The sequence below is a fragment of the Erithacus rubecula genome (assembly GCF_903797595.1).
Source record: "Erithacus rubecula genome assembly, chromosome: 6".
NCBI lineage: Eukaryota > Metazoa > Chordata > Aves > Passeriformes > Muscicapidae > Erithacus > Erithacus rubecula.
The window spans coordinates 48,972,198-48,986,528 of NC_136688.1; the positions used below are offsets into that span (position 1 = coordinate 48,972,198).

Below are 14,331 nucleotides of genomic sequence, written 5' to 3' on the forward strand. Positions count from 1 at the left end.
TGCCCGGGCACCAGCTGCCCCCTGCCCCGGGAGCAGAGAGCGCTGCGGGGCTGCTCCCGGCCCCAGCGCACCGCAATTAGCTCTGCTCCCCCGCGCAGATCCGCGCCTCAGCCCTTAAAAGCCTTTTCATAAATATTCGATGGCCTTTCCGACAGGGTAATGTGCCTCTGTGACATTAAAGAGGAAACTCTGCGAAGGGGAGGGATGACAACAAATTTATCCACCAATAGCACACTCTTTTGGCACAAAAGCACATTCTTATCTTTACATCCCATAATGAGAAGGCAGGGACGGGAGTGTTGCTACAGCTCTCTGGGTGGGTAGATGTGGAGTGCAGGAGAAGGGTGGCTGTGTAAACTGTTAGATATTTTCCCCCCCTTGCCTTTGCAAAGAGAAGGACCCGCGCTTGCGGTCCCGCAGTGGTTTTCCTGAGCCCCCGGTGAGGAGGACTTCTCCCACGATGTCAGACTGCGAGGGACTGCCTGTGGGTAAGCGCCAGATTTATATTTACCCCGGTGTCCTGCCGGCTGGTTCACATTCTCAGATTGCACAGTCACGGGCGAAGCCGCTTGCTTTCAAAGGGAGCCGGAGCCGCAGCAGGGAGCGCAGAGACTCCCCAAAGCTCTGCGGAGCTGGTGCGGTGCCTTGGGTCCCGGGGAGGGCGGCCAGGGTGGCGATGCTGGGCTTTCTCTGAGGGCTCAGGGGCTGGGTAGAAGGAAGAGCTCTGGAATTCTGATAGATGGACTGAAGTGTCGGTGTCGGTGGGGAATGATGGTATCGGTGCGTGCAGTCCTGGGCTCACCCCACGGAGTTTGTGGGGATGGGTGCTGCAGGACCAGGCGCTGTGTGTGTGCCCTGTTTGCTCCTTGATAAACCTTCCTGGATGGTAACCGACACAGCAAGGGTGATAAATGTAATGCAAAGGGTTTATTTGTTGAAAGGAAATAGAAATGTACATTAATTTTAAAATAAGTGCATTAAAAACTCTCCCTGTATCTGGGAAGGAGGCTATATTTGTCAAACTTCTCTGAGCAGAAGAGCATGTCAGCAAGAAGTATGTTTCTCAGCTGTTTTTCAAAAAACTTCTATAGGAACTGTAAATATTATCTAAGCTGTCTGTACAAAACAAAACTCTTGTCAAAATGATAGCCTAATTAATTTCCAAGGCATTTTACTAATAAAGAGACGGACTACTGGAAACATATTTAATTTTTTCTTTTGCCATGGCAAGCATTTTTCTTTTCACATGTATATATATATATATATATATATATATACAACGTGTAGCACTCCTGTTCCATTGGTCTGTGAAGACTGTGCATCAAAGATGAGGTTCTGGGCTAAAAAGTGTGGCTGGAGAAGGAGAAGGCTGCTGCAGTGTTTTCCATTTTTCCTCCTCTCTCTGCTTCCATTTTGCAAAGCAAATCCCAAGTCCAGAGCCGCATACTCATAACTGAACTGGAAAAATATAAATTATGTATATGGTGCAGAGTGAGCTGCACCATGCACAATTCCCTGGGCTGCTTTTATCAGCTGTAGACAGGAGAGATGAAAATAAGTGTTTCCTGCTTACCTGCTCAAACAGATGAACTGTTAACCAGCAAAGTTTCACTTTCCCAGGCTTTGATTTTAAGGGCCTGGCCCCAGTTTGCTTATTAAGCACTCTGAGATGGGGGTGGGATATTTCAGGGTGACAGTATCAGTATCAGCTGGCATCTGATATTAGTGATGAAATTGATATCTGGAGTGCATGGCATCTTGTGTGCAGAAGTTACTGATATCTCAATTACCTTTGCTGCTGAAAGGACCTTCGAGTTTTCTTCCAGAAACACATTCATAGATGCATTGAGGGAAGGAAGCAATTTTCTGTGGGAAGGAATGAAAATTAAAATGATGTTTAGATGTGGATCAGAAATGTGCCACCATACACAGAGCAAAGGTTTATTTCTCTCTGTTCCCCCAATAATTCTCCCATGCTGCCCAGCCCTGTTTCCAGGCCTGCTCCCTCACTCTGCCCCATGCCAGACACAACCAATCTGTCCCAAGGGACACCTGCTACATGGACCTTGCAAAATATTTTGGGTCCTGTACTTACAGACATGCAATGCATATAAAAATATGCACAAAACTAGCAGTGGAAAGAGAAATGGTGGTACTCCATCAGAGTTATTAAGCAATCTTAGTGAACCAGCTGCTGACAGCTTGCTTTTCATGTCAAGGAATTTTGAAATAATTCTCTTTATGGCTATTGCTCTTTGACTAGATAGGTCAAAGTTTAATACGTTAGCAGTTTAAAACTTTACACTCCATAAAAAGAGTTGCAAAAAATCATCATCAAACTTATTAATACACTGATTAGTGTTCACTAGTGCAGAAAAGCCCCTTTGCTGAATCCAATGAGCATAGCAACGCTGGAACTGTACTTCTAAAAATCCTTGGTTTTGAATGCAGCCAGATAATACAGCTACAAAAAGTTGGTGCAGTGACAGATATCATTAGCACTGCAATGTGGCTGCAGTCCAGAGCCCTGCTTCTAACACAAACCCTACAGCCCTGTGCATGAGCCCATGTATACACTTGCACATGGATATAAATAAGCTTAGCCAAAGCACATATTAGTGTCAAGTGTATGCACTGCTTCAGTAACCTCTTTGCAAAGGGTGTGCCTCACGAACAACCTGGAGAACTGCACTTTGTAGTTACAGGAAATTGATGCCAGAGTTTTTAGACTCCTTTCAGCCTACACAAGAATGTGGCAGGAACAGCTGTGCAATTGTTCCCTCAGAAAAGCAACTTGGGGGGAATGGCTGAATACAATCTTTGACTTAAATAGCTGGACATGAGCGGCTTGATACACCAATAATTTTTCAAGAGACTTTATTCAGTGAGGGTATCCTACTTCAGTGCTGGAAATGGTTATGCAATTTTTTCATAATGAAAGCATTGGGTGTTTTTATATTACTGGTTTCTGTTCAATTCCAGTGTGGCTGCACCCTTCACTGTTGAGGAATGCAAAATAAAACATGTGATGCAAACAAAGTTTTATTTTGTTTTTCGAATGTAGTACAGAAGATATAAAAAAAAGGATCTTAAATGCCAGAATGCAGATTACATGTAAGCAAGTGTGCAGTCATTTTGGATTGAACTAATACCAAAAAAAGGCATTTGAAAACCTTTTGAGGTTTGAAAGTTAATAGAATTCTAAAATTTACACTCATAATTTCCCACTGTAACACAGGGAGAGAAAGAAGGAAAGATCAGTCACTTCAGGACAAATGCACTCCAATTTCTTCCTCATTAGCAATTATTGACATACAGATGCTATCCATTAGTGCCAGCTACATAGATTTCTTGTCACTCCTACAAGCAGATAAAAGAAAAGCACATCAATTATTTAAGTGCTTCCCCTTGTGTGTATTATTTTCCTCTTGTAAGGAGTCGTAGTTCAGTCTCTGAACAACTGAACAGCTTTTCACGCATCCAGCATTTTGATTAGGAATATATGAGTCATGATTCTGGTTCTTAACACAAACCTTTTGACTTCAGAAAAATCTCTGAAGTCATGCAAAGGTTCTTCAAGTGCCTCTTTTCTTTCCCCTTTCAGCCACAGACTGAATAGTGTGGGTAACTTCTTGTGGATAACATCACTGTTGAAATAACACAGGGTATTGAGCCATAACAGATGAAGATTATAATGCTGCAGAAGAACACCAGGAGACTCATATATGCATACTTTCTCTGTTATTTACTGTAACAGGGCTAAGAAGGGAAGAAACAGAATTGATGTAGCTTGTTTTGCAGCAGGTGGCATGCAAATCTAACCGTGTTTCCTTAAAATTCCTCACAAATTTTATTGGCCTTGTTTCAGTAGAGGAAGCAAGACTTTTCATCTGAAGTATGTTCCTGACTCTTTAGCTAAATACTTCCTTTCAAAGCTAAAATTACATATTTCAAACATGTTTTTAAGACAGACTGGAGCCAGTTGATAAAATTGGCGTTTTCAGAATTAGGATATCCCAGAAAAATATGGGGATTTAGATTTCCTGAAATTCAACACATTCTGCACTGTCATGGGGAGCCCATTTATCTCAGCCAGAGGGGCTGTCAGTGAGCAAGACCTCCAGCTCCCATGCTGGGCTGTCTCTAAAAACAGCAACTGGGAATAAAATACAGCCCACATACATTTCTGTAACAAAAAATCATGACCCAGCACATTCATGAGCACTACTCCTGTCAAATAGAATTGTCCCATTTTCACATACTCATATTAGATAGGATTATGCTTGAAATTAATAATTCTTTAGATTTGGTAAAGAATGTCCATATTTTTGCAGGAAACTCCATGTTTCCCTTAGGGGTATAGAACCACTTCTGCATTACAGTTTGCAGAATGAGCCCCTCAGTGAAAGGCAAAAATGCCAGTAAAAGGCCTGGAATCAACCTGCAGAGTGGCTGTGCAGACTGCAGCTAGTGCTCAGGGATAAGCAGAGAAGTGGGGAGGTTTTACCAGCATATAAAACCAGTTATCTGGTGTGGCTTAGGAATGAAATGGCATGATTTGAGGATCTCAAGAGAGAGGTCTGCAGGATGAACCATAGCTCCTGGCTGCACTGAACCCACCAGCACTGGCTTGCATGCTCAGAGATCCCCAGCAGCATCCCCCTGCCAGGGGAAGAGAGCCCAGGGTGCTGGGGTGATGAGGACCTGGCAAGTATCTGCATTATTTATCAGGGTTTGTGGCTGATAAACACTTCACAGAAATTCCAGTCTTGGTTTATGGACCAGTTGACACACTCATTTCCTTTTGCATTTGGGAAGTCAGTTTAGGAGATGAATGCTAGCTATTAGAAGAAGTCACACAGTCTCCAAGAGAATGTTCCTTCATCACAAAATACTGATGTTACTAAATCAAAATACAACATTTTGTTGACAGTGTCAATATATTAATACATTTCTAAAGATCACATTTTTGAAAATTGAAATTGAGTGTAAACAAGACAGAAAGCCTTTGGATGTTCAGGTAAAATAAAATCTAATCTAATATCAGGGAATATTGGCCCAGTTTGATGAAAATGGAATTGAAATACCAGAATTATCTTGGCTGCTGGGAGTTCTCCTTCCAACCAGCTCTGCTGCTCCTCCAGAAATTCCACATGTCCTCAGTCTGTCCAAGCATTGCCTTGAGCAGCAGGGGCTGTGCATTCAGGGGGCAAACACTGATGGTGATGAAGCTATCATTATGGTTTAAAGCTTTAGAGAGGGTTTGGAACACGAAAATCAGGGACCACACAGGGAAAAATGAATGACTCTGGTGCCCCAGGAATACAAGTTTTGCAGAAACACCCCCAGAAGCAGATTTATGGTGATGATGGAGACACCAGGTTGGGAGCCTGACAGAGGTATGCCTGGAAAGCCCTCTCTGTCCATACAGCAATTTAAGACAGCCCCATGAGCCAAAATATGCAGCCTACAGTCCATGGAGGGTTAAAATCACCTGAGTGTAACCTCCACCTACTTCAGAGGCTGGTGGGTTGAAGGGTGTCCTGCTGAGGAGAGATTCCCACCTCCAGACAGGGCTTTCAAAGCCTTGGGGCCCTATGGCTCAGCTGTGCTCTCTTCCCATGCACCTCCTTAGATGTTTGGTTAAGAGAAAAAGGGCTTTTCCAGTTGGGGAAATCTGAGGCCTCCCCAGACCACAAAGCATTTTCTTCAGTGTTGAGAAAGTGAGAGAGCTGGGAGAGAGGCAGAGTCAAGGAGCAACTCCACATTGGCACTTGGGCAAAATGCCACAAATAGCAAAGCTGCTTCTTTTTCATCAAAAGCAAAGATGAAAGAAGGTGGTGTCTGCTGCAGCCCAGTGTTAGGGGGTTCTCACAGAAGTTCACTAGCTTAGGAAATTTAGTGTGCCTGTGCATAGCTGTGTAGTACAACACCCCTCTGCCACTCATAAAGTTATTTCTGACAACCAGCTTAAAAGTTTGCAGCCTCTGGGTCTAGAAACATGGCAAACTGTTGTTAGCTCTGTTTTTCTCCTCCCACATGGGTGTCCTGTCCCTTAGGCTGGTGGTGATTTGGTGGGAGCTGACTGTTCCAGGAGTGTCCTGGGCACAGGCACTAGGTGAGACTTCATCTCCAGCCTCTGCCTTTAAAGTAGCAGGTGAGGTTTCCTTCTAGACTAACTAGACTAGAACTAGACTGCAGGGCTAGTCTAACTGTTCAGCTGGCAAGCAGAGGCAGTTCACTGCTTTTCTGATTGGGAATGACTGTGTGCTATGTGCTACAGAGGCTCCAAGTGAGGGTATTTAACCTAGCAAACACATTAACGTGCATTTTCACAAGAAAATGTTTGGTTTTTCTTTCTTTGAGGAGGCGTGCCGAAGGAGAAAACTCTTTCAGGGAGTCAGTAGAGGCAGTAGAAGTTTGCATGAATGTTTTCTGCTGGGATGGTGGTTAAGGATATAGTTAGGAAATACAGAAGATGAGGATCTAGTTAGGAAACACAGAATATGCTACATTTTTCCCAACAGATCCTCCTCTCCTCCCCACTCCCCAAAGGGAGGATTTTCCTTATCTGCAGAAATACTTGGAAGCTGTAGCTTGTCCCAGGGTCTGTGAGCAAGAGCACTTGCACTGCACAGCACATTTCTGAACAGTCTAATTCCATGGTGTTTACAATAACTTGAGGTATGCAAAAAACAACCAATATGTTTTTCCTCCTCTTCTCCCCCATCCTTCATAACATCTCCAGTATTTCCAACATATTCTGTGTTAAGCCATCACTATTTAGAAACCACAACTGCATTTTAAAATGTCTGGAGCCTTCTCTTGCTACAGACCTGGTACACAGACAGTAATTTAGAGGGTGGGGCCCCCTTCCCTTCCTTTGTCATTCAGACTGCAAACTGAATTCTCAGCGTGCCCTCCCAGAAACCTGGCGAGTGCCCAGGCTCTCATCACCATATTCAGTTGCTTCTCTATCCCTGCTATTTCTTTCCTTACAGACTGTGATCAGCTCCCTCACCACACACCAGTGGTTTCCACAATTAAATTTGTAACAGTAAGGATTCCCTTATATCTCAGACCTCTAAAACTCACATAAAAGACTGTAAAGATCCCCCAAATGTTTTCTTCCTTGTGGGAAAGAAGCTCGGGGGCAGAGGAATGGGCTCCTGAGCAGTGCCATGGGCATGGGCAGGTTAACATTCCCAGGATCAGCTCCCCGAAGGAGTCCTGGGTTTCAGGGAGCAGCTGGAGTCACCCTTGAGTCACAGGGCACACGGGGACTGCTCAGAGCTGCTCTCTGCTTTCTGCCAACCACACAGATTGCTTTGGGAGGGAAAGCCAGCCCTTGCTCAGAGGACTCCAAACCAGCCTCGGTAAAACGGCTCTGACCCTTGAGGAATCACAACAAATTCCAAGCAGACTTTGGGAAGTACCGTGCTGTCTCCATCACAAAAACCAGGGAGCATTTCAGAGAGCTGCCAGTGGCTGATTTGTGTCAGGCAGCTTTTTCACACTGCCCAGGTGGGAACCCCCAGCACCACATCACTGCTCTCAGCACTCTTTGTATGGCTCAAGTTTCCACCACTTCAGTGCTCCTCGGGAGAACTCAGGCTCATCCCCACCAGGTATTATGAAGGCATGGAATTAAGTTTGGAGTGATATTTGAAAGGTTTAGGCCCAAATTCCCTCATTAATCCATAGGCACTACTTGCAAACTTGGCATTTCATGTGATTCTCACCTCTCCTACAAATAAATATCCACTTGCACTCTTACAATTTGTGATATGCTCTTTGTGGTGCTGCAGGACATGCTCTGCAGTCATACACTGCACCCAGAACACTTCCCAGTGACTAACACAGTTACTGTGAAAATGCTAAAATCCTTGCTGCTGAACCAGAAGGTGAAAATTCCTGCAGCCAGACAACTTGTCTGAAGAGGTCTGCTGAGGAAACAAAGAAAAAAAGAAATAAAAGTGCAGATACACAAAAAGACCTGTAAAACATCTGAGTAATAAATAAATAAAACTCAAAAATCTAAAGCAGTGACAGCAAGCTGAGCATCTCAGGCTGTGCTTGATCATGTGATTCTGAAGGACCTGGCTTCAGGTTAAACTTATAATTAGCACATCTCCCACTCCTGCTTTGGGAGCATGACCCAGATCCTTTGAAATCAAGAGGAGCCTTTCCACTCAGCCCAATGAATTAGGATCACAACTCTCAAAAATCTCAGAAATATCTTTATCCCCCTGACCCCTCAGTAAAAACTGTGGCTGGGTCAGTTTGGTTGTATTCCTCAGACCAGCAGCCTGAGCCCTGTGCTGTGTGGCTGGTGAGATTTGGGGAAGAGGCCCCTCCAGCAAGCACTTGTGGTGCATGGGAAGCACCAGGCATTGGTCATACCAGCACAATTGCTCAGATAAATGTATTTATGTTTGCACTAATTAAAACTCAGTGAATGTTTCATACTTTCCCTGCTGAAACATTGCTAGATATGACTCAGCAATAAGCCACACAAAGAGCAATGGGTGCAGAAGTATTCAGAGTTTATGTGAGATTCTGAGGCACATCAAGATTAAGCCAAAAACTGTTCCCAGTGCTCTGGGTGTGTAATCAGAGATGCCAAGGAGCTCCTCTTTCAGAGCACCCAGCACAGCACTGTATTTCACATTTTCAAACCTCATTGACAGCTGTGAGCTCTGGGCATGTCCATAAATCAGCCCTGTGGTCTCTGCTCCAGCCTGAGGCGATGAGGGCCATGGCATTAGTGACCATTTGGGAAAACCTGGGCTCCCACTGTTGCTCCACAGACCAACTCTTCTCCCTTCAGGAGCTGCTCTGCAGCTGAAGCACAAATGCAATCCAGTTCCCAGCAGAACTTTTCAAGCTAGCAACCTGAAATTGTCCTTGATCTTCCTGGAGTGGTATACTTTACCATGTTCAATATCTTCAACAGCTAAGGCTGGGATATTATGATAAACCTCATATTGGTAACACATATGTCATAAAATACAAGATGCTCAGACACCTCATAACTAGATCTCTAGCAATAAGTATATTTGCTATAATTATAACTTGATATTTCACCAATTGCTCTGCAATGTCAATAGCCTCACACACAAACACTTCTATCTTTGGGACACTAAATCTATAATTTTCTACAGCTCTTTATCTCAAATCAGAGACTCCCAGGTTCATCTTGTTGCTATGACAGTCAGCTGGCCTTCTGACATCCATATGACTCAGGCATGATATTGCAATCTTTGTGCTGGAGGCATATGGACCACATGTGGAAAGGATTTTGAGAAGGAAACTATTATTTCCTGCATCTATCATAAATTCCAAATGGTATATTTAGGCACAACTGTTCAAAACCAGATAGTGCATTGATGAAATGGAAACAATTTAACTGGGAAATCTCATCTAAACTGTTTGATTATTCTTGGTGCTGCCAACTCTTTGATGTTTATCATGAGTCTCTGAAGACTTGTTTTAATTTTTTTTCCCTAAAGCCAGGTTTCTTGGGTCATGATTTTTTGGTGGCTGTCAAAATGTCTATGCATTGTCCATTTTCACACAGTCAGCAACACATGGGGCTTGTTATGCCACTGGAGAGTGGGGATTATTTAGCAAAGATATTTTGGCCAGGTATTAAAACATCCAAGGCTTAGAGAGAACATCATGTGGGGAAGTGAGAGAGAATATGCAATGTCTGGAACAGATATGGCAGACTGAGGCATGCAGTGCTCACATATGTAGGGGGGAGAATAATATTTTTCTAACAAAAGCTGTCTTTTTAAACACCAACCACATTTCTTTGTGTTTTCATTTTGAGTCATTTAATGAAAAAATTGGAGAACTCCAGGGAAAGCATCCGATCTGCTCACAGTTTTTCACAGAAGAACTGTTTGTTTACTCAACAAACTCCTCTCCTACAATTTTTTTCCTTCTCCAGATCTTTGGGGAGCATCCTGGCACACAAAAGAGCTGGAAAGTCTTTTTGCTGTCCTTTACTATTCCCTGCCTACTTTGATGTCCAATAAAGTGGAAGGAGTAAGAAGACAGAGCTTCACTATTTTCCCAGTACATTGGAAGGAGAAAACCACTGAAAATTCACCAGATGACTCATTTTTGTTGAGGCATGGTGAATCTCACTCCCTGCTGTAGGAGTTTCCCTGCTCAGGCCAATCAAAACAGAACCAACACCAGCAAGGATCCAGCACCATTTTGGGCTTTGGGGATGCAGAGAGATCATCAGACCCTGAGCAGGAGCATCTCCCTGCTTCATTCTGCCATTGGGATTTCAGCAGATCAAAGCCAATTCCTGAAGCAGCACATGTACTCCTGTGCCTTGTCCCTCATTCCCAAGGTCAGGAGTCCCTGCAGGGCAGGGAGGCAGAGGAGCACCCCAAGATGTATGAGAAAACTCCCTGCTCTCTGGCTAAGAGACAAAGGCAGCCAGGAGCTGAACATCTCTGTTTTGTCCAAGGGGAAGATACAGGATTAGAAAATACTTTTTGTGCTAAATTGGTTTTATTTTCTCCCACAGAAATGTGCCTCAGAATTGAGCACGTGCATTTGCTTCCTTTTCCTAATGAAATTCAGCAGCTGGGTTATCCCAGATAATGATGCCAAATCTTGAAAGATTTCCTTGTCCTGAGATGATTGCTCAATTGACAATCTTCCTTGTTAATTAAGCTGCCTTGAGGGACAGTGGAGAACAGGAGGCAAAACTGGGATTTTTAGTGAGTCACACAGAGTGAGACAAGGCTGTAGCAGGGGTCCATCTCAGCACAGCCCCAAGCCCACCCAAACATGGTCTGTGCCACCTGAAGTGCCTGCCTTCTCAGAACAATCCCAAATGGAGTTCTGGTAGAGAAGGGCCAGCACAGGGGCATCACATTTATTTCCCATTACTTGGTACAGAGCCTTTCCCCAGGCCAACCTGCTTCTAAATCAGACCTGGAGAATGCCAAGGAGTGAGCACAGCTGAGCAGGCACCCTCCACTACAGCTGCTGGCCTTGTTCTCCTCTGTAAATCACTTGTTACCTGCAATGAGTCAACAGTTCACAGCATCTGATGAGCCCATATACTCAAATTTCTGTGTTGATCCAGTATGTAATACCTATAAAAGGTGTAAAAAATCAGCAGGAATGCTAATTACTCATTGAGCTCAGACTATGGTCAGAGATAGTCCTAGGCTCCTGACTAGAGAGATTCACTTTAGCTCAATAAGAGGTTATTAGATCCCTGTTTCTCGTTCCATTATTTCCCAAAACCACATACCAGAACTGAATTATCTTCCTTGTCTAAATTCTCTGGCTAGTGATGATGTTTGGCTGCCTTGCCTGTACTTTCAAGGCTTTATGCTATATTTAGACAAGGAGGAGATTCTTCTCCTCTAGACCTTCATTTTGTGGTTTACTCATTGAATGCTGGAGGCACAATGTGAGTTAAAATCTCATTTGCTGTACAGGCAAATGGGTTATGGCTGAAAAAACTGATTTTTTTCTTGCTACCTACTAGACCTCCACATGCCCTTCACATGAAGGGCACATGCCTTGTCCCCTGAGGGATGCTGCTGTGGGTTGCCAAAGACTCAGGATCACCTCTTTCTTTTTAGCATGTTACCTAAGGCAAGCACTTCTTAAAAATTCTCTCTTCATCTGTGTATGGGAATCTCAAGGGATCTTAAATAAATGATGTCTCTGCTGCAGTGCTCCCTGGAGACATTTCCTCTGAGATCTCTCTGGCCTTTCTTCAAGTCCTGCCCATCTGCTGCTGCCTTCCTCATTTTGCCCACCAGCAAATCTTGGGAAAATACCTTGATTTTTTATCCAGACAGGGAAGAGAGAGCATCAAAAAACCAATTGTACAAATTCATGAGAGTAAAGGTTTTGCATCTGAATACTCATGAAGTAGAAATGCAAAGTAATTTTCTGTTTGCAATGAAGATAGTGAGAAAATTATTTGTACTTATTAACACAAAACATCTATTATTTTTGTGTCATTAGTAAAGGTGTGTTTCTCCAGTTCTTATATGATAAACATGGAATTCTCCCTAGTATCCAATGACTACAATAGTGAAATATGATCACTTGCCCATGTCACTGAAACCTCAGCAGGGAATTACAGCCCTCATCAGAGTTCATGTGAGGTATACTACTTAAGGTAATAGGGCTGGACAATCTCATTAAGATTTATTTCCACCCCATTTAAACACGGGTTCAAAAGTCCAGCTGGAGCTGTACTGGCTTTATCTTTGGCTTATGGAAGAGATTGGAAAAAGAAGTAAACAGAAAACACTCAGTCTCTCCATCAGCCAGGCCATGAGGCTGCAGTACAGAGCAGGCACAGGCTTGGAGGCTGAGGAAACTGGAACAAACTTTCAATCTTTATTACATTGCATAGGGCTTTTTCTTCTTTTTCCTCTCCCAGGAAATTTAGGAGGTATTGCATCATTCCATGAGGGAGAGGGAGGCACAGAACAATTGCATCTGCTCTTCCTTAATGGCAGCTCACCATTTTCACTGGATTTCTTCCACACCTGAATTTGTCTGTACCCATTAGGGAAATGGGTTAGGAAAAACACATTTTCAAACATTTCAGCTTGTGTTGCAGATTCCCTAAGTAGTCTGAGATGTTTACAAAGCTCCCAGCACATCAGGCTTGTCCTCCAGCAAACCATGATATGTGATGACAGTTATCCTTCCATCACACTCCAAGTGCTTCTTCTTGGTTCTGTTGAAGCCATCCAGACTGTGATTTGTTTGGAAGCATTTTTCTCTTCTTTTTCACTATAAAAGAAGCAGATGATATTTTCACCTGGGAGAGGAGAATTTGCTAGACAGCAAATGCAGCAGCCCCCTGTATTTGCTGCAGGGTCTTTCTGGTGAGGGTGGATAGATGCACCTAGATGTACCAAATGCTAAAGGTTGGCTGCTACTACCCAAACAGTCTCCTGGTGATCATGCCCTGAAACCCAGGGCCTTTTGGGGTCAGACATCCTGTAATCCACAAGCAGAGCCCAAGCTGCCAGCACAGTCCAGCTCTTCCTGCTGCAGGCAGCACCTTCAGGCTCATCCTGGTGAGAGTGTGGACTGCAGACTGCAGGACCAGCTCCAAGGGGAGCCTTCAGCAGGCAGATGAAGCAAACAGAGGACATGACCTCAAGAATGTCCTTGGTGCTGCTTCCACATGCAACCTAGCTGAGCCCTTTGGCTTGGCAGTGGATTTCCTTCTTTGGACACTGCACTCCCACCCTTCTCAGATTTGGACCATCCTTTATGGTTTACCCAAATCCAGGGTAAATGAGTGCATCCAGAGGCCCCTGGAGAATGCTAAGGCAGGGAAAGGCATTTGGCCCTCTCCTACACTTTCTGTGAGACAGTCAGCTGAGAAGTAGATCCAGCATTACTATTCCTTAAGTTTGATTTCCTTGGCACTTGTTAGATGCACAGAAATGTACAATCAACACTGCCATGTAGGCAGGACTGAAATCTGGAAGAAAAATAAGGGATTGAATAGAAAGAGAAATGGAGTCGGCAGTTCTAAGCACCCATCACCATAGTATCAAGACACTGTTTACAAAACTTCTTTGTTAAGAAGTTTCCACATGCTCTTTCTTTCAATTTCAGTTAAACTCAACATAGTCATTGCTCTGGATTTAAACTGTACCCTGAAAGGCCTGTAATCTAAACATGGAAACATTTAAGTCATGTGCTAAAAGAAGAAAATGAAGCTGCATCCAGTGCTGTGTGAGGACCCCTGGGCTGATCCTGGCAGACCTGCAAGGGAAAAACCTCCTGCAAGCCCCAGAACTGCCATGCTGCAAGGAGAGCCCAGGCATGCATTGTTCAGTGGGGAAACTCTCCTGCAAGCCCCAAAGCTGCTGTCCCTTGGTAGAAACCTCCTGCAAGCCCCAGATTTGCATTGCTGGGGTGGAAATCATTCTGTGCCCCCAGAGCTGCTGTCTCATGGTGACAACCCTCATAAGAATATTTATGTTTTTAAACACAATGTTTAACCTGACAGCATCCCACTAAAATGCTTTATATGAGCTTATTTGGTGCTTTTGTGCAGTACTATATTTATTGCAATTAGCCAATATTAGTGGCTCAGACAAATAGCAAGATGTTTTTTCTGCCCTGCTCTTGTTTTGTTTCTCATCTCCTTGCCTGCCATGACCTAAGCCTAGCCTAGATTAGATCCTTTTTCATATAAGCCTTTTTGCTTGACAAGTCATAAAGAAGGAGGGGAAAAAAAGGGGGAAAATGAACAGAAAATTAATCATTGGGAACCTGTGAGAAATCAAAAGAGCCTTTTAGATT

General features: G+C 43.8%; 1 protein-coding gene across 5 annotated transcripts in view; it reads left to right on the forward strand.

Moving 5' to 3' along the window:
- Positions 1-260: 260 nt before the first annotated feature.
- The window catches only part of EML1 (EMAP like 1), a 121,834-nt gene continuing 107,763 nt past the window's right edge, over positions 261-14,331 (forward strand). For 3 of the 5 annotated variants that reach the window (XM_079308152.1, XM_079308159.1, XM_079308160.1), the window contains exon 1: positions 271-488. In XM_079308152.1, the coding sequence (XP_079164278.1) occupies positions 461-488 (28 nt within the window). In that variant the 5' untranslated portion in view covers positions 271-460. Of the gene's footprint in view, positions 489-14,331 lie in introns of all 5 variants that reach the window. The other 2 variants (XM_079308162.1, XM_079308153.1) reach the window with 2 other exon arrangements.